Genomic DNA, 25,651 nt, shown 5'->3' with positions numbered 1-25,651 from the left:
AATTCTTTTTCAAGGTAAGTATTTTAGGACCCTCTCCTGCAATACAGGTTTGGGCTGATTCTACAAAAGTTTAACTACAACCTTCATGGAATTAAATAAAAGCAATTAATCTCTGAAGTGTTATGGTTCCTCTTTCATTCTCAGTATCATGGTTAAAATTTCTACGGTGCATGGTACTTGTTTACCATACGCTATACTGAAATACAACTACAAGCATCGCCCAAATTACTTTTTAAGCCTGCGTGTTAAGATAGAAAAGACCAGTGCATAAGATTAAAGCTCAAAGCTGAACCCAAAGGCTCATTCACAACATAAACACCGCAAGTATGCTGTTCTTGGCCAGATAAGTCACATTTGCATCATTTGATAAGCGCAGCAGCCAATTTCCTTCCAGTTTACTTAAATGGTAAGAATAGACACAAAACAGCCTCCTCCAGCCCTGACCCTGCAATTACACAAGAACTCCGACCAAATTAATGGTACTCTTCATCTCCGTGAGTTTACTAATGGTATGTCATTTCTGACGCCTTGAAAACTTTAGGATGTATCTTTCATGGGCCGACAGCAATTATTTTCTTTAAAAAATAATAAAAAAATAAATTCTGATTAACTTTCACGACAAGGAGAACACTGCTAGTCAGGATGGTTTCAACGCCACGTTATTTCAAATTTTCTACCGTCCCCGTCCCCCGTCCCCCCCCGGTGCTGCTGCTCCCGGGGGGCGAAGGCACGGCGGCAGCCCCTTACATAGGCGCCGTCGGCCGCGGGGAGCGCCGTCCCGTCACGCGTGGGGGGTCTGCCTTCCGCAGGGCAACCCGGGGCGCCGGCTGCGCCCGCCGCCGCCCCTCGGCACCGGGCCCCGCCGCTTCGCCGTCGCAGCGGTTGTTGTTGTTGTTGTTATTATTATTCGTAGTAATTCCCACTGGTAGCCGCGCCCCGCGCCGGGGTGACTCGAGGCCACGCAAGCCCCGGCCCAAGGCCCGCGTCCGCCCCACCGCGGGGTTTCCGCACCCTAAAAAGCCACCCCCCGGGCCCCCGGCGCGCAGACGCGAGTTAAACCCGCCGGCGGGAGCGCGGAGCCCGCCGGCCCGCACCGGGGCCGGGACGCAGGCCTGGAGGCCGGCGCCGCGGGATGGCGGCCGCGGGAGGCGGAGGGCGGGGGAGGCTCGCCCGGGCGGCGCCAGCATGGAGGGGCCGGGAGGGGAGGGGGGTCCCCGGGGCAGCCGCTCCGCTTCGGGGGCGCACGCCGAGCCCCGAGCGGCGCTTCGCGGCCGAGCTGCGGCGGAGGCGGCGGCAGGAGGAGCCGCAGGGAGCCGAGCGCCGCCGCGCCTCCCCCCGCCCGCCGCCGCCGCGGCCACCACCCCTACCCGCGCCGGCTCGCCTCGCCCGGCAGCGGCCCCCGGCCCGCCCGGCGGCCCCGGCCCCGGCGGGCGGCTGGTCCGAGGCGGCGGGCAGCGGCGGCGGCGCGCTCCCTTCCGCCTTTTCCTGGGTCTCTCTCGGGCAGTGACGTGACGTGCTGACGGCGGGCCCGGCCCGGGGAGCTTGGCCGCTTCCACTCAGCTCCGAGCTCGGCCCCTCCCTCCCCTCCCGCCCGCCCGCCCCGCCGCAGCCGCCGCCGCCGCCGCCGCGCTCGGCCCAGTCGCGCTGAGAGAGGCCGCGCCGAGGCGAGCGCCGCCGCCCGCCATCCGCACGGTAAGCAGCCCCGGGGCTGGGCCCCGCCGCCCGGCCCGGCCCGGGCCTTCCCCTGCCCGCACCAGGCCGCAGCGCAGGCCCCGAGGAGGCCGCAGCTAGGCCGCGCCAGGGCTCCGGCAGAAGAGCGGGCCGCAGGGCCCTGGCCGGTGGGTTCCGCATTCCCGGTGCGGCCCTGGGCAGCGGGGGCGGCGGCGTGAGGGGAGCGGAAGCGGAGGGGGGCGGTTGCGGGCCCGGGGGGAGGCGGGCGAGGTCGGTGCCAGGCCCCGGGCCCGGCCGAGGGGGGTTCGGAGAGTGTCTGGAGGAGGAGACAAAATGGCGGCGCGCGGGGGGGGAGGCGGAGGGCGCCGGGCGCCATCTTGAATTAATCGCTCGCCATAGCCCGTGCCTCCGCGCAGGCCGGGCCGGGCCGGAGGGGGGAGCCCCTGGCCCCGCTCATCGCAGCGCCGGGCTGCAGGCTCTGGAGAGGGAGAGCCTGTAGCCTCCCCACCCCCGCTTCTCCCTCCTCTCCCCCGCCTCTCCCTCCTCCCCGCCTCGGCGCCTGCCAGCCCGCGAGTCGCAGGGGAGCTCGGCGCTTTCCGGCCCGTGGCAGCTTCCCGTGCGGCCGCGCCAGGGCTGCCAGCCGTGCGCCCTCCTGCCGCGGCCCGGCGCGCCAGCCCCGCAAGCGCCTCGTCCCGGCCGGCCGTGACTTTGGGCAGCGCTGGTTGGGCGGCAGCGGGGGTTCGCCCTCAGCCTCCTTCGCCCAGCCGCCCGCGGGGAGCCGGGTGCGGAGGCGCGGGGCCCTCTCACCCCCTCGGGGCCCTTCTTCGGTGCTGGCTTCTCCCTGTCCTGCGGGGCCCACACCTGCGTGGAAGGTAGTTTCAGAGGGGGGCCTGGAACTGGTTATTTCCCTCATTTAGGTTTCGTTGAGAACTAGCTTAGGTGTCGTCTGATGCACAACATCCCTATGAAATCTGGAGGAAGCCCATTTCTTTAACCAGTTTCTGCAAAGCCCCACACCACTGAAGTACAACAAAGAGGAAAAGACTTGAGATTTTTTACGAAATCGCAGTGAAAACAACAGTACTGATTCTCCTGCCAAAACTGAGGGAGATGCATCGAGAAATAAACAGCTAAATGATTACACTGTCACATTTGTAAAATCGTTTTTATTCTACCATTTATTCACCTAGTAATAATGGGGGTTATTTCCAAGACAAGAATTAGGTACTACAGGAGTATTAATTATTTTTTTTTTTTACCTTTCATGTGTGTGTGATTGAGAGCATGTGTGTACATTGCATTCTCCGTAAGTGGGTCATGTAGGGAGAGTTGTGACACTGCAGCAATAGTGTAGACAACCCACAGTTGTCTCATAACCACCGCAAAGCTTTGGGTAGCTCGGGGCTCTAACCCAGTTGGGACATGCAAGGCGTGCTGCAGTTGTTAATGTGATGTAGCAAGGCATGATGGGAACATGGTTATGGTTGTACACTAAGTCATCTCAGCGTAGGCAGGGCCTGGGGTTTGGCCGTGGGGAATTTTTGCTATTTATGCCTTGATTTTTCTGGGAAGGGGCAGAATTTTGCTGCATGGGTAATTTGGTTTATGCTCTTACTGCAAATAAATAGATGTACTGTTCTTTCCTTAGAAGTAGGCAAAGGGCTATCCTATGTTTCTTTGTCATAAGGATCGTTTTTTTGAAGTTCCCCTTTTTTCCAGTTTTTGTTTTGGTGAGAGCAGAGACACTGACAGTTTCTGTGGCGTATAAAAGCTCTTTCTTCTAAGGACCTATTTTTAAAGTTGCTTTCTCTCTAAAACGTGACAGCTCTTCTATTTCTTTTTATTTCATCTTGATTAGCTTGATAGGCCTATTGAGTCAAGGATTTCTAATGTGGCAAGACAAGTGCACTGTCCATGTTGCTTCTCTTGACTGTACTCAAGGTTTGATTTATGGAAAATACTAATTTTTATTTTGGAAGGTTATTATATTGCTAATAGCTTAATACCATTTCTTCCATGAATATATAATTTTCCGTCAGTCCTTCCACTTGAAAATACTGATTTTCATAAAACCAAAACCAGCCAAGTCTCTGAATAAATAGGTAAAAATCAATTTGTAAGAAATAACTTTACAAACAGAATTATGCGTATTTCAGAGCTCTCTTAATTCTTGATCCACATGAAGTTGGCATAGACCCAAGCTGAGTAAAAGATGTAGATGTTTAGCTCTGTTTTAGAGGTATAAAACCTGGTTTTAGCTGCCTAGGCTTTTTCTGTGGTAGTGGTAGAGGAACAGTTACTGAATTACTGTGATTTGGACAAAAAGCCATGTAGGTTTGGGTGTTGAGGAGGACTAAGTGTAGGAATGGCTGGGTACCTGCTTCTCTTTGAGAGTTTAGGTTCCCAAACCGGAACTGAAAATTGCTCCTGTCCGCTTCAGTGCCAGAACCTGCTCCTGTGGTAAGTGATGGCTGGAATATTTAGAAAGAACTGGGAGAAGTTTCAGCCCTTCTTGAAATCTTGCAGGAAAATGAACTGCTGGCATTGCTTCTTAGCTTTATGGTACCACAGAGCTTAGGGTGCTTGCCAAGAAATTTGAAGGTGTTCATTGTGGTGCCTGCAACAAGAAGTTCTGGTATTTCTCATGTTGCAGAACAGTGCTTTCAATACAGAACCATGTGACATACCTTCCTTTGTGTGTAGCTGAATCTTGGGCCCCCTGTGCTTGGCCCACTGCTCAGAAGAAGAGCGAGCAGGAGGAAACGCAGTATTTTCTCATCTACTGGTTGGAATGTTCAAACCCTGAAACAAATTTTGGGAATTTTTTAGGCATTCCCCCCCCTTGCCTGGACAAATGCCTTGAAATGCCCTTTTGCTTGCAGATTTTGATGTAGACACTTTCATCATTATAGATAGTTAAATCCTGTTTTAAACACCTGCATCCTCTTCTAGTCCTTCTGCAGCAAATGTATGTGGGAGTGGCATCTGTGCCCCTTACTGGAGCACTTTTAAAGTCTTTATGGCCCTGCCCAGGGTCAAGAATTTGTGTATATTAATTTGTTGGCTGGATCTGGGTGCAAAAGCGAGTTACAGGAAAACTTCCTTAGGAGGACAGTCATTCAGGGTTGGGATTTCTTCTTTGGAGTAGATACCCAAGCGTAAATCTGTGGCCTTGTTAAGACTCAGTCTTGAAAACCGATGTGCCCAGAAAACTTCCTCAGTTTGTGTAGAACCTGAGCCTTTGTTTCGCAGGTATATTATGCCCCTGTAGGTGAAAAGACCTTACCAATACAGAAGAGGTCATGCTGTTACGCAGAGTGTGCAGTTGAAGGTCTGCTGGGTTGTTGCTGCTGGTGGCAGTGTCTATGCAGCTACACCGTCATGAACACTGCAGACTTGTTTCAGCATCTGTCACCTGGAATCTGGGCAGCAGTGAGAGTAGCAGTGAAGAGATGGCATCAGCAGGTGCATTATGGAAGCTGGGAAGTAGTGGTGGCAGCCTCTGGGTCTCTTGGGTGAAGAAGATAGAAGGACAGTGAAGGAGAGTCACAGTCATACAGTGAGGAATCTGGGGAGAGGATAGAATAGAGAAAGTACATGCATGAATCATTAAGTAGTAGGAATTTGTCATGGAGTGTTGGTCAGGTGGCTAATGAAAGCAGGAAGTGGAGAAAACGAATGCCAGTTCTTCCAGTAGCTGGTGGCAAACTGACACTTCAAGCTGGTTGGGTCCCAGCTGATCAGAGGCTAATAGGTGTGATAATACAGTCCTCAAAAACACGGGCAGAAACAGTGTCTTGACTTTCCCAGAGAGCTGGACAGCAAGGATTGTCCTCTTACGTCTCTGTTGCCCAAGGAGAGAAGCAATTTATTTCCACCAACCCTTAATCCCCCATGCCTCCTCCAAAAAAACTCCCTCTGAATTGCTGATACAGCGTTTGCTACAAATTGATGAGTAGCATGGTCTTGTGTTAATGATGGGGGTATGCTGTAGTGATGAAATGAGCAGGTGAGGAGGTAATGAACATAATACATGTACAGGCATGGAAGAAGTTGGAAAAGAAGCAATAGAAAAGAAACTGAAGACTGAAGGCAACGCAGAAAAGAGATCAAGATAAATAGGAAAGACATCCGTAGTAATTAGCTAGGTTTATAGTGAAAAGATGGAAGTAAACCAATTTGGGTATTAATAATTCTTGCTTAAATGACTGTATTAAACCTTGTTATTCGGTTCTTGGGTTTGTGACGTGGCAGAAGTTGATTGCCATCAGTCAAGCTATGTCTTGATCTGAGGCTGAGAAGTGCTTTTCCTCTGCTCTTGATTCTGATAAAAGCATGGATGTGAAGAGCTGTTCCTGTTAATAGTGGGTGCTTCTGACAGAAACGCTTGACAGTCAGAATAATTGTGAGGTGATTTGTGTCCAGCTGGACACCACAATGATTTGTTAGTGCAGCGGTCTTTAAAATATAGGGGCCTTCCAACTGAACATCACACAAATACGGGACCCCTTGGAAAATTATTAGACTGCACCTGCTTTTCCTCCAGTTCAATTTCTGGCTATGTTCTTCCCTCAACTTGTAAAAATACATTGTCTGATATGTAAATTAGGTGGTTAGCTGTGAAGAGTTGAGAAAAGTTGAGCTAGAAAAATGGTGAACTCTAGAAAATACTTGCTACAGATTATGAACGTAGCTTTGTGTTTTGGAGTAGTTATTTTTTTCATTTGTATAGCTGCTTCCCCCATGAAGACGTAATTAATAGAAATGTTGGTTGACGTAGTTCAGAAAGGTTATGATTCTCATGGAAACCTTGGGCAGAATTGTAATGTTTTCTCTATGTCTTTCGTGAAAGTATCCCAGGAATGGGGAGATTCTGCCTGTCACTATGAAAAATGTTTGGAGGAAGGAGAAACAGCTTTCACTTGTACAGAAACACAAGCAGAAATGTGTAGCAACTTTCTGTTGCCCTTTACTGAGTTCTGCACTTAGGAAACTAGTTTGACTAAGTGCAAGGGAGTAGTACAAGTTTGTTAGATCCCATTGTACCCAGCTAGGTTTGCCTGATCCTAATTATAATGCACATATGTAAGCAGCAAAATTTAGATTGCAGTTTCAGCTTTTAGCAAGTATTTTAACTTGGAGGTCTTGTTTGGGTCCTTTATTAAGAAGATTTAAATTTTAAGTTGTTATTATGCATTATGCAATATATGTTATATACTGAAGAAATGTGGAGGTATTCTGTTCAGAGAAATTTGGTAGAATATGACATTTGGTAATTTTTTAGAACTGGTGGTACTTTTTTAATACAAAAACAAATAGGTACTTTGTCCTGAGGCAGGAATCTTAAAGATTCACCCATCTGGAGTTTGAAAACATATTATGTTAATTTCTGGAAGCCATTTACATTGATGATTTCAATTTCTATAGTGATATATGAGTCAATTTCTCCTGACTGCCCAACTACGAACACAGGGGACATTAAAAGCAGTGTGCATTTCAGATATTGGCTGTTAACCTTTAATTTACCTTGTTGAGCATTGTTGATTTGACATTGTGGTATTCCCCACCATCCAAAAAAGACTTGTGTGTGAATTTGTCTAAGCTTTCTTTTTTCTTTTTTCTTTTTTTTTTTTTTTTTGGTAGGATCATAAGGAAATAATATTTTCATACCCCTTAATCAGCTGATTCTGTGTTTGTGGAGCTGTGGGGTTCTGAGAAACAGACCTAGAGTGTTGGAGCTCAGACTCCTATTATTCAGACCCTGGGTGTTTGGTCTTCTAGAGCAGTATTTCTGGAATCCCAGAGGTACCCTGAGTAGAATCTGGTCCATCTTAAAGTCAAGAGGTGTTATGTGTTAACTTCACACAAACAGAATTTTTGCTTTTCAGTGCGCAGGCAGAGGCAGCTTTCATATTGTAATACAAGGTAAAATAACCTTTCTTCTTTACCTTCTACAGACACTGTGACTGATGAGAGTTAAAGGCCATGGATGAAGATGGGCTTGAATTGCAGCCACATGAGCCAAATGCATTTTTTGATCCAACAGGTCTGTCAGGAGATAATATGTAGATAAGAGCATTCACATTAGATGCAGTTCACTGTGTTTATTTTGTCTTTGCTTACAAGTACTATGCTGCATCAATGCTTTCATATAGAGTAGTTGCTTATGAATTTTGGTTATTTTTATTACTCAGAGCAATATGAATGAGCTACTGTTCTGTCAAGTAATAGTTTGGATATTGGGGAACAGTCTAAAAATTGGTAATCTTTTCCAGGAGAGGAAATGTTCGTCTTAGTTAGCATCTACTGAGGACTTGCTTTATGGCTCCGCATATATCTACCTGTCTTAATTTCTTGTAGGCTATTATGCCTGTTTTACAAAATTGCAGCATAGTGTAAAAATTGAAGTAAAATAGAAGTAACTTCAATTATTAACCACCTCGTCTAATTAGTTTTACAATTTAACTGCTATTTTAATTATGTTTTTCAGGAGCTGATGCAGCACATATGGATGGAGATCAGATTGTTGTGGAAGTACAGGAAACAGTATTTGTTTCAGATGTAGTCGACTCAGATATAACCGTGCATAATTTTGTTCCTGATGATCCAGATTCTGTAGTAATCCAAGATGTCATTGAGGATGTTGTTATTGAGGATGTTCAGTGCCCAGATATCATGGAGGAACCAGACGTATCTGAAACTGTCATTATTCCCGAACAAGTGCTGGACACGGACGTAGCGGAAGAGGTTTCTTTGGCTCATTGCACTGTCCCAGATGATGTTTTAGCTTCTGACATAACAGCAGAAGCAATGTCTATACCAGAACATGTACTGACAAGTGAGTCAATGCATGTACCTGAAGTTGGACATGTAGAACATGTAGTTCATGACAATGTTGAAGAAGCAGATATTGTCACTGATACTCTGGGAACAGATGTTGTTTCTGAGGAAGTCTTGGTGGCAGACTGTGCATCAGAGGCAGTGATTGATGCCAATGGAATCCCTGTAGAACATCAAGACGAAAAGGGCAACTGTGAAGATTACCTTATGATTTCCTGTAAGTGTTGGGGTAAAGCCATCAAAATTCCTATGATGTGGGCCTGGGTGGTGCTTTGAAATATCTGAGGGAGGGCTTACAACAGTACCAAACCCATCTGCATCATTTAATAAAATGCAAATCTCACAAATGTACTCAAATGAGGGTATTTTTAGGAACATGTACCAGCTAAAAATTCTGGTGAAACTAATGGAGAGAAATACTGGCAAATGCATGTCTGATTATAAATTATTTCTGTAGCTTTTTGTAGCATAGGAACAAAGGATTAAGAATTCAAGTAATCTAAATGCCATATACTTACTAAGAAATGAAAGAAAATAAATGTGACATTGTTAGAAAACATGTATATGCAGGTTACTAAGATTACTGCCAAGACATTAAGAGAACAATCCCGATTTTTCATGGAAAAGGAAAAGTAAAAAGCCCTATTTTTTGAAAGTCCAAATGACAATTCTCGTTATCTTTTTTGCTAAGACCCCACCCCTTCCACCCTATTGGTAATTAGGTGCAAGCAACGATAATGGTTTTCTTTGCTGTTGGGATGCGTTTTCTTCTCTTGATTAAGCAAAGGGCAGAGGTATGCTACTAACAAAAAGAGTAGCTGTTGCTGCTCATAGCTGAGAAGCAGCCGTGAATATCTTAATCTTCCTTAGGAACAGTGCACAATCCATTTGAATCATAGTTGAAAAGACTTAAAGTAGAGAATGGAGAAAAACAGAGTATGTAATCAATTCTTTTTCTACAGAGGATATCAATTTGTGTGAACTGGAGCTTACTCTAAATATGTTACTTACAATGATTACTCAGTGCAGCACCTAGACATCAGAGTGTCACTGCTGAACACTTGTTTGTCATAGAAATAGAAAAGTGTTAGGCTGTTTGTTTAATTGCTATTTCAGGCACTTTAATTTTGTCTAGCATTAAATGACTCCATTGATGAGGTATACTTCATGCTCTGCTTCAGTTACCTTTATTTCTTTTTGCTTTTTCTTTCCTTTTTTTTTTTTTTTAACTTTGGACACTTTTTTGAAATGTATAATAACTTGTTTTAATTTTATATTCTGTACTCATCGATTTTAATGTTGCTTCTCCTTACCTAGGATCACTGCATTTCTTAATTTATCATCTCTTGAGTTCCTTGAGTAACCTTGTGCAGCCATGTTTTGAGTTTATATGAGGTACAGTTAATTCTCTATTATCTGGGAAAACAATTAAATGGGATAATGCAAAATATGGATAACACAAAATAATGTAAAATTAAGCTGCAAGACCAAACTGAAGTGAAATAGGTCAGGGATGTTGCTCTCTGAAGTAGTATTTATCCAAACTGATAAATGCACTCTGTACATTATGGTACAGATAAAATTTCCAGATTCTGGACCTGAGTTAGATCAGATGAAAGCAGCTCAAATGCTTCCGCACCTGCAAAGTTAGGCAACAGAGTGGATAATCCACCTATGGATAATTGAGACCTGACTGTGTAAAGACTCTGGTGGTGATCCTTACCTCGTTCTTATACCCAACTGTAGCTCTTTAAGATGCTATTGCTCCTGTCTCTCTGCTCACCCTTCCTCTGCAGGTTCTTGTCCTGCAGCATGGGGAGCTGAATGAGGCCTCTGGGGCTGCTGTCATAGGAACACCGTGCAGACTGTGTTTGTGTAAATTCAAGTGAGAAGGGTGTGTAGATATATCTCCCATTCAGCTACTCTCAGTGCCTAAATGAGGACAGAATGTTTTGGTAGATGCCATATTGCGTGATCCCTAAAATACTCACCTAGCTAGGAAGTCTTCTTAGATGTACCAGTCATTAACAGGTGGTAACTGGCAGAAAACGCAGGAATTCGGTTGTGCGGTTGTGCTGGGGTATTTTAAGTTTTTAGTCATGTATTTCTGCGGTTTAGGTTCAGAACTTTAAATAAGCCAGCATTTAAAACGGTCGTTGGGCTACAAAACATGCATCCTTTCTATTTGTGTTTAAAATGTTAATTACATTCTACGATTCTTTTTAAAACAGAAATTCCCTGTTACCACCTACTGTGTTTAAAGCCTGCATAACAAGTTCTTCTGGTTGTGAAGTCAGAGTCTAGTGCTTTTCCACCAAGTTAAGACTATCTTGCCAAATAGTCTCTTCCTTGTATGGAAAACATTATTTGAATTAATTTCCTTTTTTTTTTTCCATTGGTGGTGTATGTGTTCATTGATCTGTTGGCTGTCTCATTTCTTCAGTTGACCTTAGTATTAGTGGTTTTTAAAAGTTAGTAACATTAAGCCTAGTTTTTTATTTTTTATCTTAACTTGTAAATAGGTGCTTGATTCTGGCAAACATCCCTGAACTGCTGGGGCAGATATTGGAATGTAATCTTGTCTGCCATTACAGTAGTCAAATGTAGCTACTTCCCAGATCTAGGAGTTAGATTGTGTTCTTCAGGATGCTTTTGCCTGTCTTTGTTTAGCTAGTTAATTGCAAAGCAGGAGATGACACTTTGTGTTCCTTCTGTTGTAGGTTTCTCAGTCTGTATTCTTCAATGAAAGTTATTGGCAGATTTGCTATCTTCTTCCTATCTTGTGGCTCCCTCTAAGCATTTCCGGTTTTGTTCCTAATGGACTGGGTCTACATAGATTTTCTTAATATAGGGTAATTTTCTTAGCTTTATCCATCCTGTTTTGGAATGACTAATCCATTTGTAGATTTTTAAATGTTGTGTTTCTACCTTCTTGGTTTCACTTGGTTTGGCTTTTCAAAGTGTACAGGCCCTGTGGGTTTCATTCTGTCACTTTGCTTCGGTAAACTCAGTATTTTATTTTTCTTTTCCCATTTAGATTTAATTTAGCTTATGTGTTGATAGGTCTTCCCTTTTTTCATTTCCAAGATAATGTTTCTTGGCACAGCTTATATTATCACTTACCTTTTCATGTACTCGCCTTTTTCGTGTCTTTGCCCTTAAGCTTCATTTTTCATCCATGGTAGGTTTGGGACACTTACGGCAGAGCAGAATTCGATATTCATTCAACAAGGAATGCAAATTACTACGAGTTAGTAGCTTGAAAAGGGTTCAAGGAGGTCTGATAAATCAGTTTTTCTTTCACGTGTGCCATTACAAGCCACTTCCTGAATTTGGTCAGGAAAGGATAGGTTGCCTTCTCGCTCACACTGGTACTAATCATTTGCTAGCAGATTTTAAGATTTGAAAATCATTTTTCCATAAGAGAGACAGTAGTGGTGAGATTAGCTATTGTTTGGCAAAGCAACATCAACCCCCACCCTGCATTTACTAACCATGGAAAGTAGTGCCTTAACACCTGGCCATAAGATGGAAATTAAGATTTTTGCTTGTCTTGATTTCATTCAGTTTGGCAAAGTAAGACACATCCTCTGGCATGAACTAGTTCCATAAGACAAGAAGTTGTACTCTGGTATATTTATTTAATTGCAGTAAAAATGGTGAGGCACAGATGAGATTTGATGAGGGAAAGGCAGTCTTACAAAGTTTAAGTTGTAGTTTAGGAAGTTAAATGATGTTTGCACATACAGGGGCTTTGTTATATCCATCTGTATCCTTACTTTGCTCCGAGTTAGACCTGGCTGTTGTTTACTATATCGGAATTAACACTTGCCGTGTCAGGAATCAGAACCCATGGTACTCAAAGAAAGAAAATAATGGTTATACCTTTTCATAGGTCTAGGTGAAACCTATCTTTCTCATTCTTAATGGATGTTGTAAATTGAAAACATTGGATCTGATCAACAAAGCCATAAAGTGCATGCCTTGGTTAGGGCCATCCAGTAGACTTCTAGTCAACAAAACAAAATGGTTTTGTTTGGTTGTTCGGGTTTTTTTTTCTTCTTTAGCATAAATTTCTCCTCCTTTTTTCCTGGAGTTTCTTAAAGATGCAAGAAATCATGTTTTCCTTTCTGCGAGGTAGAACTTGCTGCCATGCTTCTGCCTGACTGCTGCAATGGCACCAGCAGTTGTTGCAGCCAAGGCCGCTCAGGATGTCACTATGAGAGGTGATGGAGATGAAAGTTCCCTTGGGCTGAGTGATGTCCTGGAGCTTAGTTTGATTTGTGTGCTGGGGAGAGTAGGAGAAGGACAAATGTTAGACAGCAGTTTGGAGCTCAGGAAGTTCTCTTCTGCTAGATTGCCGCCCTGAGGGGAGCTTCAGATGCATAGGGTATGTTGTTGCTCCTGTGTAATGGCAATGGCATTAAAAGCAAAATGGAACAGATTTCTGTTTTCTCACAGGTTAGGAGACCTGCTTTGATGTTTAAGAAATAACTGGATGGTAAAAATAACTTCTCTGGTGGACTAGGAATTCTCTGCTATCAAGTGAAGTACAAGTAAAATGTTTCTATCACAGATGACTGAACAAAGTCTGTCTGGGGAATACAGCATGCTTTTAATCTATTTTAGAGAAAACAGAATAGTTAGCAGTGGCCTTTTTCATTAAAAATAGTTAAATAGGGTTGTTTATTTTGTAAGCAGGTATGACAAGCATTTTTTTAGCAGCAAAGAGAATTATTTGGGAACATACAGGTTGACAGAATAGATGGCTCATGTCTAATAGCTCCATAGACAGATTTTAAGATCTGCTAAACTGGTATAGAGACAGACTTTTTCTTAGAATGTTTATAAGAATTGTTTTGGTGCGTTATATAGCAATGAGCAGCATGTACTTGAAAAAGATAGAAGGTTTCTTAGTACTGAAGTGAATGTTATCTTTTACAATCCTTTTATTTTCCTCATTAATGCCATGTAGAGGAGAAGTGGTAGCAAAAAATAAATGTACATGCTTATAGAAACCATTAAAAAAATACAGTTACAGATACTTGCATTTTTCTGGTTAGGAATAAAAGACTGCAAGGCTACAAAGTCTGTGTCTGCTGATGCATTAAATACTGGATATAAAAAACTAAAAAAAAAAAAAATTCTTACAGAAAATGTATTTGTTGTACCGTTTAAGCGAATGCGGTATGCAAGATCTTGGGCTAGCATATGGTCCTATATGGGGCGACTGGCCTCAGCTGGGTTTTAAATAGTGTTTTTATTTTATTTATCAATGCACAGGATCTTGTTTCTGTCCCAGAACTGTCATTGGACATATTTAATAGGAGGGTAAATATATAGGAGATAATTATTTGTTTGATATAATAGTTTATGACATTATATGTTTTTTTTATTAGATGTAATATTTTCTAGGAGGCAAATGCTGTCATCATGATAGAACACATATTAAACAATCTGTTGTTAAAGTTGCCTGATCTTTTATTTCTCTGCTCTACTCTCTTTTTTTTTTTTTTTTTAATCTGTTGGTCTCTTTCTGTTGATTTCTTTGTAATGTAAATGTTAATTAGGCAGGCTTTAAATAGGCCATGTCTTTCATGTTGTATTATATCTTTCCTGTCTGTGCTTTTAATAAAAATTAAAGCATTATCTTTATGTGGAAGCAATTATTGCAACATTGGAGAAGCACATACATCGTTGTTTCTTGCACGTCATAGTATGCAAAGAGCAGGCTGCTCTAATCAGTGAAGTCTGTGAGGAATGTCAGCAAACTAACCATAGAATGCATTTTTGCAATTTATGTAAAATAATGTTGTGTCTGTTACTTCTTCGGGGTTTTTTTCTTTTCTTTTTGTTTTTAACTTGGAGAATTAATCTGAATCCACTTGTTTACTGAAGTAAAGCTACCGGCTAGTAGAGGGGGAAAAAAATCTTACATTTAAACTTTTTAGTGTTCAGTTAATAACTAATTAAATGCACAAGGTATGACAGCACTGGAATAATGCTAGTCTGAACTTTGTTTGAGCATGTGACTTGTGATTAATTTAGTAACTGCCCAGTGTCTCTACTTGAAAGGAAGTGGTATCTTACAAGCTTAACTAATATTTTAAGTACTTCTGGGTTGGTTTTTTTTTTTTTTTGTTATTTCAAAGAGAAGCAGTGTGAGAGAAGATCAGTCATGCATGGTATTTGTGGGATCCCTTGATAGGCTGTGAATTTGAATGAAAAATTCAAACATCATCATCAGAGTTCCAATTTCAAACATTGATCAGTGAAGTATTTATGAATATCATTTGCTCTGATTGTGAGACTGAGGTATGTGGAGAATGCAGAAACATAGGGAAAGAGTTAAATGGAAATAAAATTCATAAATGCTGCCAGAGCATCAGTGAATCAGTATAGATTAATGCTTATGTAGCCATAGGACAAAAATGCTATGTGAAAATGGTACTTTGTGTGATAGATACCCATTCTTTTTCACTTGTTTGTCTCCTCTGATTTTTATCTTTTTTTCTACCTTTTTCTTTCCATCCCTTTTTTCTTCCTGTTACCTGTTTGCTGCTATACTGCAAATACTATTACTTTTCAAGCCCTTCAAGGACTTTAGTAGCATTATCACCTGTCAAGAGAAAAAAATTTTCCTTTTGGATCAGAAAAGTTACCCTAATAATCCTATGCATCAATTTCTTTACATTTCAGTGGCACTGTTGAAAACTATTTAAACTAGTTGTTAAATTTTAAACCCACTGTTGAATATAGAGGGAAATCAGGGAATAAACTCTAGATTGTGCAACTTTTTTTTAAAATCATGTTTAAAGATGACTTTGAACCTTGGACAACTTATTTCAAAGAGTAAATGGAGCATTTTTTTAAGATCTAGAGTTCTGTTGTGTGAATATTATCAACGGGTACTTCCGTATAGGCATGGAAGTAAAAAACTGGTTAAAAGAAACCAGCTTGTTTCATATGGTGCACGTAGGTTTGTTTCTGTCTTGATTGCTTCAGCCATAATTTTCCTTCCTTGAGTGTGTTCCAGCATCAGTTGGGCTCGGTGGCAGACTTCCCCTTTGGCTTCAGCAGTGTAAAATCAGTCTACGCTGATTTAAAAGCCTTCCAAGTACACGTGCATGACACTGGGAACAGCCATGTTAAAGGAGAACAACTATATAAATCTAGCGTAGGAACGAAAGCAAGTTTTCTTTTTGTGAGAGTTCTAGTGACATTTGGGGTTTCATGCATATGCCAAAGAATTTATGAAAGTCTGCTCAATAACTGAATACACGTACTGCGGAGCTACGTTGTTAACGTGATTCAAAAAAACATCTTAAGGTTTTTACTTTTGAAATGCTTTGGGGTTTCAGCTACAAGATTTTCTGTTGTCCCATGACACAAGTAATTTTTAAAACATCTTACTGCTTGAAACATTCTTTATGGTAGTCATTGATCATAAACTTGGCATAAGAGTGTTTAATATTTTTTCTGCTGTTCTTGGTGTGGAGAGAAGTAGACTAACATTTCAGTGCTTCGTAATTTAATGTTATTCGTATTTTTTTTTTTAATAATTGTGCCTGGTTGATAAATTGTACATAAATACAGTTATGTTTGATACATGAGGCAGAACATGTGCTAGTTTATCTAATTTAAAGGCTAATTTATTGACTTCATGGCACAAAAATAATAGTTATAAGATTTTGAGCTTTTTTTTTTTAAGTAGATCTTAAAGCAGATGGAAGAGAGTTGCAGTTACTGAGTAGTAAAACTATGATTTCGTAATGAGAGTAGTTTAATGAATGCCAGTAAAATGAGCATGCTTTATTAAGTATTTTTTGTATGTGCTAGGCATTGTAGTTAAAAATTCTACAGCATTTATGGAATGGTTCTTATACTTCCTTTAGTATAAATGTCATGTCTTGTTGTCATGAATTAAAGTTGTGCATGGCTCTGAGGGAGCCACGTCAGCCTCCAAAAGTGACTTTATGAGCAATAAAGAAACAAATTAGAAAAGCATGCTGTCGTGTTAAGAATTCTTAAGTAATTTCAACACTCTAGAAACTTCTGGCACTTCTGAAACTGGGAGATTCTCTGAAGGCGTTGCGATGCTGGATTTGATTTTCATGAAGACATTTAGTGTATTTTTCTTGAAAATCCATGCTTGTTGAAGTAAAATGGTGTGTGTGCGCACACATGCCTGTGTAGAGTGTGTCTTAAACATCAGAAATGTGTTCCTCATAAAGCTGGCTGTTAGCCATGTTTATGTGGGAGGCCTGTGCAAGTTATGGCAATTCAGGCTGAAGCGTGGTGTTGGTGCACTTCTGAAAGCAGGAGAACAAAATGTAAGACAATAGGAAGGAGAGTATGTAGGGCTACAGTATAAAATCCAGTGCAAGTCCCTTTCGGTAAGGGTACTATGAACAATCGGTTGAGTAAGTTCATCAGTGTTGTAGTGTCAGGGCAGTGCTTTGACACTGTGCTGGATCCCTCAGCTGTTGAGTCAGTGAGGAAAGTGGAGGGTTTTCTTCCTGTAGTTTTCATTTAGGTTTCCTCTCCCGTCGGTTGAAGAAGCATCAGTAACACCACTTTGCAAGGAACCAGGAAGCAGTAGTACGGCTTGTGTTAGAGACAGGGTTGAGCAATAGATAATGCTTTTCAAAAAAACCCAGTTAATAGCTTATTAGTTGTGAAGGAGAAAGCAATTAAAACCAAGAATAAGTGAAATTATGCCACAGAGTAAGTACTAATATGCAGTTTCTTTCTACCATCATCTTGCTGCGGATCACTGTTTCCCTGTTAGCATTGCTTGGTGTGGTGCTCATGTTTCTAGTCATATCACTGCAGTACTCTTGCACTTCCCCCTTAAGTAGAAGAATCAGCTTGAATTTATTTTTGTGTTTACTGTCATTATTTTCAAGGATATGAAAAAAATATTTATGGGTAGGTTCTTTGTCACAATCTTTAAATTTTAAACTGCTTCCAAATTTGAGTAATGAAGTCTTTCATATATGTCTGTCTGTATATGACTGGATAATTATGATAACTTGTTTTTGTAGTGGATGATGCTGGTAAGATAGAACATGAAGGTTCTGCTGAAATTACCATGGAAGCAGAGTCAGAAAGTGGCTCTTGTAAAGTGGATGGCATTTGTCCAGAAGTCATCAAGGTGTATATATTCAAAGCAGATCCCGGAGAAGATGATTTAGGTAAAATATGCTCATTTTAGAATACTCCAACCTGACATTTGAAGTTCTGTGAGAGGGATTGTGGTTTCTCTCAAGTCATCTGTAAAGAGCTGTGGGTCTAATGTTAAAGAGTGACAAAGTTTGAATTTTCTGCAGTTTAGCACAGAATTTTAACAAAGTGTATTTAAAATATTTTGGTCTGGTCTTTTCCATTAGGGGGCACAGTAGACATTGTGGAGAGCGAGCCAGAGAATGACCACGCAGTTGGATTACTTGATCAAAATAGCAGTATTCGTATTCCAAGGGAGAAAATGGTTTACATGACCGTAAATGATTCTCAGCATGAAGATGAAGACTTAAGTAAGTAGGTGGCTTTCATTTGGGAGCAGGGGTTTTTACTTTCAGTGGTGCAGTGTTCCTATTAATTTTTTCTTGACTTCTTTTTCTCTTAGATGTTGCAGAAATAGCTGATGAAGTTTACATGGAAGTGATTGTAGGAGAGGAGGATGCAGCAGTGGCCCATGAACAGCAAATTGATGACACTGAAATTAAAACTTTCATGCCTATAGCTTGGGCAGCAGCTTATGGTAGGTAAATACTCAGAGAATTCTTCCTGATGACACTGTCTATAGCAAAATGTTGGGGATTGTTTTTTGGATGTGGAGTATTTGTGCTTTTGTGTTTCTTTTTAAAGTTTTAGTGTAAGAATGGTTTCTTGGCATAATGAGCTTTAAAAAGAGAAGACGAGAAGCTATAAGGCAGGCTGCTTCTTACTCCTATTTTAACAGGCATTTTCCTTTATATTTTCATGATGTGGATGAGTTTTCAGCTGAAAAATTGCATCTCAAGTACATCTGTCCTTTAGAGTTTTAGGACCCAGTAATAGCTGTCTTGGGAATAGAACTGAATATTTTTATTTGTCAAAGGGGAAGCAGATGGGAATATGTAACAGTGAAAAGCAACACTGACCTCTAGCTTGATATAAGTGCTTTCTAGAAGGAACATATAAATATGTGATTTCACTAATGGAAATAATTCATCAACAAAAAAAGAAGCTGGAGGGAGACATCTTAAAATTATAGCAGAACCTTGAGAATATTTCCAGCATGCAAACCCGGTTTTCTTAATTGTTAGTATCTGAGCACCAACTGGTGCACAAACTGATTACGTAAACTGGTAGACCAAAATCTCATCTTAGAAATGTTTCCATATTGCCCTTTTCTCCTAAACAAAGCAGAAGAAATAGTGGAGTAGAGGACAAAACTTAGGTTATATGTCTGTGTGGTGTGGATTGTGGTGATGGTGCCAGCGAGGTGAATGGCAGGGAAGTGCTGAGGATGCGATGGGGGCTGGAATCAGGGATGTAAGTCAAGGGAGGGCAAGCTTTCAGGGAGCAGTGTGTGTTCGAAGTTGTTTCGGAGATGGATGGTAGCGTACCCAGAGCCTTATCTTTGGCCATACAGCGGTGAGCACAGTTTCAGTGGAGCAGAAAGGACAGAAGCCAGGTTGAGAGGGAATTAAAAATGAAATGAACTTGAAACAACAGTTGTAGACTGAACATTCAGTCATTTTGGAGGAGGAGGAGGAGAAGAGTGTATTAAGAACGGAGAGATGGAATTGAGATGAGAATTTAAGAATGTGGGCAACGGTGGAATTGACTGTTTTGTCAGCAGTAAGCAACCTAGCACACAAGGTGAGAGGTGGCAGGAAGGGGAAGAAATAATAAAGCATAAAGCCATGAAAATGGCAGAGGTTTGTCTGCATTTCTTGGAACTCTTCTGCATTTAAAGAGGGTTTAAGAACAGGTAACAATGGCATCTTGAAATGGGAAATTTGTTTGGTTGCTGTATTATAGCAAAGCCCAGTCCCACTGTGCTTTATATTCCAGCAAGTTTTTACAGTTTTATTCTAGTATTAGAAAATGTTTGAGGCCTGTTTTGTGTTGCACTCTAGGACTGTTCATGCACCTGTTGCAAACTGAGCTTCTACATGTAAGACGTGAAACAGGTTTTTGCTTTCAACGTTTGTCACTTGTCACGTTTGCTGTTCAACACTTGAGCTAGCATATAGATCAAAATCTTCAGGCTCTGCACTTGCCTGCCTGGCTCTGAGTCTTCTTACGTTAATCACGAATATTCATTCATTCTCAGCACTCTACAAAGGGAACAGTTATTGAGCATGTTGAACTTTCTTCCACTTCAGTCTTTCTGTCTGTCTTGTGAGCTTCGCTTTGACTAGGAACTGTTGCTTTCTATTGATTCAGTAAAAACTTAACCACGAAATTTATTATTAAAATTTACTTAGGCCCTTAAATCACCAAGGTTAAACTGATTGCCAGTAAATACCTCCCCGAATATATAGATATATTTAGTTGTAATTTTCATGTTTGTTTTACATCCAGTGATAGCATTTGTGTATTAAACGTGAAGCTCTGTGAGGCAAACAATTGCTTCCTTCTTTCTATTACACAATACTGAACATGTTCTTTGTTCCCACTAGAAAGAATTTGTAAGTGTACTAGGTGTGCAGATATTAAGTAGTGTACTTTGTGTGCAAATTTATGAGCTGTTCAGAATGATTCTTTGATTGCAGTTCCAGTTCTGAAACTTGGTCTATGAGAAACTTCAGTCAGGTGAATTCAGATGTCCAGAAGCGAGTGGGAGCTCACGCAGGAATGTATTTCAGGACTGAGAAGAAAATCAGGCACAGTAAATACTGCAACATGCTGTTGTTTACTGATGTTAAAACATTTTGGGCATAATTAGCAGCCAGAGAAATGCAAACCCCCCCTGCATTTAAAGGAGAACTCTTTGTGGAATGGAAAACCATTAATTCCTGTAAATTGTGTACTCCTGTAAAAGTAGGTTGGCAAAGGCAGTGCTTCCAGGTTCATAATGCCAAACATATTTCATAAGTTACATACAAAGTTTTGCAGCTCATCCTGTACATTATTATGGTTTGATTAAATGTCCAGATAATAGTTCATAATTTCTGTTATCATTGTAGAGTTTGTTGCTCGAATAATTTGTAGAGTGATGACAGTAGGTAACTTTTTTTAACTTTTCTAAGGTAATAATAATGATGGCATTGAAAGTCGGAATGGCACTGCAAGTGCTCTTTTGCACATAGATGAGTCAGCTGGACTTGGGAGACTGGCGAAGCAAAAACCAAAGAAAAAAAGGAGACCTGAGTCTAGGCAGTATCAAACAGGTGAGTATCTGGTGGCTGGCCTTACTCTCATTCCTCCAGGCGCTTATTCATGAACAAATGTACTTTGCTGATAGCATGTGCAGTGTCTTATAAAAAATGGTGGTTATTTTGGGAACTATTTTGTTGACTACACTTTTACATCATAAATGAGCGCATATTTTATTTTTAAGTTTTTTATATAAATAGTTGGTTTGGGTTGTGGGTGGTGTTTTTAAAGGAAACCATCTCTGACATAGGAGAAAATCAGTGTCATAGCAAAAGGTTAAAAATGTATATACTTAATTTGCCATGCCAATTTTAATGTTTATTTAAACTTTTTAAAAGGTGATGTTAGATAAACAGTGCTCTGTAATAGTACTTTTTAAAAACCCTTTTTGACTTTATTGAAAATACATAGAATAATACATTTCATTTTATCAGCCTAATAAGCTAACTGGAAAATCTAAACATTCTATATTACATTTGGTAGTGTAACATCTATACCCTTTTCTGTTTTCATTGTGAAATAAATTGCCTTGACACTCACACCAGAGTTCTTACTTGTATCTGTAAAATCAGATGTGCTGCTTTGGCATTCTTTGGTTTCTGCTGTTACCATGTTATGGTGTGAATGCTTTGGTCTGATGAAGTTGAAAAAGCACATGGCTGTTCTCTTCAGTAGCCTTGCCTTAAATGACACTAACAGTTTCTTTCCAAGTTGTGACTTAACTGTAGGAGTTCTCCTTGTCTAGCACTGAATCAGAACACCAGGCAAATTTTAATCTTAAAGTTTGCTTTTTCTATTTCCACCTACCTACTCGGTTCTCCTTCTAAAACATTTTTGGAAAACAGAACTTTTTAGCATGCCTAGACCAATTCAGGGTAAACAAATCGGGCTGATGGATGAGTGCAAATAAGTTCCAAAGCGTTGAGGTGCCCTTATGTGAAATGTGTTCTCATTGATTCCTGCTTGATACCTCTTCGGATTTTAACTGTGACAGATGGCACAAGAAGGAGGTGTTAGTTTGGGGACGTGAAATGTAGTCAGTGGTTGGTGATTAAGCTGCCAAATTAAACTTTTATCTACAGATTCATGGAAAGTGAAGGAAAATCATGTGCTATGCTTACTATGCAATACTCGGTGTTGGCTGCTGTTCTTTGCACCAGTGTCAGTTCCTGTCTGTATTTAATGTGTGAACTCAGTCATTCAGAGTAGAATTATTTGAGGTGAAGAACAGCTGGGTTACGCTTTGGTTGTCTCTATCAAAAAACAATATTTCCTTTCTGCTAATAATAAAAATGAAGTAGTAATTCCTTCCATTTCTTCTACCTAACCCAGTAACAAGCTTGTTTATTACATAGTAAAGTGTTACGCATCTTATCTTAATAATTAACCTTATTGTTAAGGTTGAAATACAACTTTTATTGAAGTGTAATATTGTTGTGTATTATTGATGAAGGGTTTTTTGTTGTTTTTCAGCAATAATCATTGGCCCTGATGGTCATCCGTTGACAGTCTACCCCTGCATGATTTGTGGAAAGAAGTTTAAATCTAGAGGTTTCTTGAAAAGGCACATGAAAAACCATCCAGAGCACCTTCTTACTAAGAAGAAATACAGATGCACAGACTGTGATTACACTACGAATAAAAAAATAAGTTTACATAACCACTTGGAGAGTCATAAGCTGACCAACAAAACAGAAAAGCTTATTGAGTGCGATGAGTGTGGGAAAAGCTTCTCTCATGCAGGAACTTTATTCACGCACAAGATGGTGCACAGGGACAAAGGAGTTAATAAAATGCACAAGTGCAAATTCTGCGATTATGAGACAGCAGAACAAGGATTACTGAGTCATCACCTTTTAGCTGTCCACAGCAAGAACTTTCCTCATATTTGCGTGGAGTGTGGCAAAGGATTTCGCCATCCATCAGAGCTCAAGAAGCACATGCGAATCCACACTGGTGAAAAACCGTACCAGTGCCAATATTGTGAATACCGATCTGCCGACTCTTCTAACTTGAAAACTCATGTAAAGACTAAACACAGTAAGGAAACGCCATTCAAGTGTGATATTTGTTTCCAGACTTTTCCAGATACCAAAGAGCTACAGCAGCATACGCTTATGCATCAAGAAAGTAAAACACATCAGTGTTTGCATTGTGACCATAAGAGCTCAAACTCAAGTGATCTGAAACGACACATAATTTCAGTCCACACAAAAGACTATCCTCATAAGTGTGATATGTGTGATAAAGGCTTTCATAGGCCTTCGGAACTGAAAAAACATGTGGCAGCTCACAAGGGTAAAAAATTGCACCAGTGCAGACATTGTGACTTTAAGATTGCAGATCCATTCATTCTGAGTCGCCACATACTCTCAGTTCACACAAAGGATCTTCCTTTCAGGTGCAAGAGATGTAGAAAGGGCTTTAGGCAACAAAACGAGCTGAAAAAACACATGAAAACACACAGTGGCAGGAAAGTTTATCAGTGTGAGTACTGTGAGTATAGTACTACAGACGCCTCAGGCTTCAAACGCCATGTTATTTCCATTCATACAAAAGACTACCCTCACCGTTGTGAGTATTGCAAGAAAGGTTTCCGAAGGCCTTCAGAGAAGAACCAGCACATTATGCGGCATCATAAAGATGTTGGGCTGCCTTAAAGTCTCTTTCACAGACTTATGGCTGGAATTATAAAGGAATTTTGCCTTTCAGGCAGTTAGCTTATTTTAAAGCCAATCACCTGCGATCACACACAAAAAAAACAACAAAAAAAAACATACTGTGCATTTGATTTGTTGCTGTATAAAAATAGGATTATTGCTTCTAGTTGACTTTTATACCTTTTGTTCAATAGCGTGTTCTGAATTCTATTCAGTTTGTTTAATAAATGAAGAAAAGATGGCAACAATAAAGTTGCATTTAATAAAGTAAACCCTGTCTCTTACTGAATTTTTCAACCGTAATAGTTTATTTAAGTATATTTATCTTACTGACCTCGTTGATACTCACAGTGTCCATGTTAATGCAGTTTTGTCGTGAATTTTAAAAATATCAAATTTCTCTTGATAAAATTGTCAGAAGTGTGTATAAAATGGGGAATTGTGATGTTGAAGGTAAAAGTCACTAGGGCCCACCTGATTGTCTTGTTTTGACTATACAGACTTTGTGGCAGGTTAACTATTTTCCATTTGAGGAGTTACACTTCTAACTTTATTGCAGAAAACCATTCTGCATTTTACTTCAGGTTTCAGGGAGAAGAAGTTTTAAAAAAGGTTTGGGGCATTTGTTACCTATCTTTGACAATTTTGAAAGTATGCTCAAATATTACATTTATTGTTCTGTGCTTCTTTGTCTTTGGAAGGTTTTGCGTGTTACAAATGGTTTGGGTTTTTACGATTTACTACTGTCTTAATGTTGGAAACGTAAAATACTGTTCCATTTGCAGAGTTAATGGGTCACAACTGTCTGTACGTGCTGGTAAATGTACTTCAAACTTAATGCTTTTATGTGTATTAGTATTTCGTTGAAAGAGCTGTTTGTGGTTCAAGTCACATTTTTGATTGTGAGTTGTTTTAGAATGAAATTTAAGTCCAAGAGGTGCCTCAGTTTTGGAAGTGAGATCTTTACAGTGAGAGAGAGCTTCAGAGGGGGATGGAGGGGAGCAGATGTGTTCATAAGGAGTAGAGATGTTTTAATGTAGATATCCTTAATAAGAAAAGTAACTTAATGATAGTAACAGGACTGTTTCTAAATTGAGTGTTTTTCCTGAGCTGTTAGCAGCTGTGTTAAGCTGCTGCTTATTAATTAGTACAGTATCCAGAATTAACCCGGTTCTTTTAATCTGTTTATAAACAGCTGGGAGAACATTACAATTATTACATGTAATTTTGCCACCTGAAGACTATTATAAAATAGCGCCATATCATTTGCTAATTGCAGCATAAATGTACCAGGCACGAAGTCACGCACCTTAACAACAACCGTGAAGTGAAAAAACCAAACTGTTTAATTACGTGCCAGATTTTAGGACCAGGCCCCGCTCCCCTTGCTCAAATTCCCACTGAAGTCACTGGTTGAGGACAGATTGCAGAAATTCGGGCCCGGCTGCCTGCCAGATGAGGATAGATGTGTAACCAGCAGTTCCCAAAGGAGGAAGGGTTCAGAGGCTGGCCCAGTGTTGGCTCTTGTTTCTAGGCAGGTAAACGTCCTGTTGAAGTCAAACAGGACTTTTAGTGGTGATGTCAGGTTTGGAGTGATAAAGGGACAGAGGTTTCCTTGCAGATGTGTGTCTTTGAAGCCTTTTGTATTTTGTTTTGTTACCGAGCCCTGCTCCTGTCACTCAGCCCTTCTGTTTCACTGTGAGCCAAAATACTCGTGTTTGATTTGCAGTTCAGGAGAGTCAAATGCTGTGTCACTACCTTTATTGTATAATGTTTTTTTCTTTTGATGCCTGCTTGCTAGTGCCCCCAGATTTGTCCAACGTGCTCTTGTATAATACTGCTAAGAGGCCATGGCCCCTTAGCACGTAATACCTAGATGTGCTGCACTGTGCCTTCATTGAAATCCCCGGTGAATCAGTGGGTTTTGTACATGGCCGTAGCCGTCTGCCTGTTGCCTACTGATTGCCAAATCAGACGCAGTAAAACCCAGTAGAGATTTTCCATTTGTGTCTTGCAAAGTACCCTCCTGCCACTTTTTTCCCCTCCTCTTACCTTCAAGCATTTTCTAACTGGAAACCTGAAAATTGTACAAAATCTGCATAAATTCC

General features: G+C 40.9%; 1 protein-coding gene across 4 annotated transcripts; it reads left to right on the top strand.

Annotated features, from left to right (window-relative positions):
• The first annotated feature begins 418 nt into the window (after nt 1–418).
• On the top strand, nt 419–24,305 carry ZFX (zinc finger protein X-linked). Of its 4 annotated transcripts, none has more exons than XM_080375223.1 (8): nt 419–509; nt 7,629–7,717; nt 8,162–8,728; nt 17,559–17,708; nt 17,904–18,047; nt 18,140–18,274; nt 20,757–20,897; nt 22,357–24,305. In XM_080375223.1, exons 2-8 carry the CDS (start codon nt 7,657–7,659, stop codon nt 23,541–23,543), a joined length of 2,385 nt encoding a protein of 794 aa, XP_080231349.1. In that variant the 5' UTR covers nt 419–509; nt 7,629–7,656; the 3' UTR covers nt 23,544–24,305. The 4 variants fall into 4 exon arrangements, with proteins under 4 accessions (XP_080231349.1, XP_080231350.1, XP_080231348.1 ...); XM_080375222.1 differs by lacking the exon at nt 419–509 and adding an exon at nt 1,532–1,692; XM_080375224.1 differs by lacking the exons at nt 419–509; nt 17,559–17,708 and adding an exon at nt 1,531–1,692.
• The last annotated feature ends 1,346 nt before the right edge of the window (nt 24,306–25,651 follow it).

The sequence above is a fragment of the Falco punctatus genome, assembly GCF_963210335.1.
Source record: "Falco punctatus genome assembly, chromosome: 2".
NCBI classification, from domain to species: domain Eukaryota; kingdom Metazoa; phylum Chordata; class Aves; order Falconiformes; family Falconidae; genus Falco; species Falco punctatus.
This window is presented reverse-complemented; position numbering and strand designations above follow the sequence as displayed.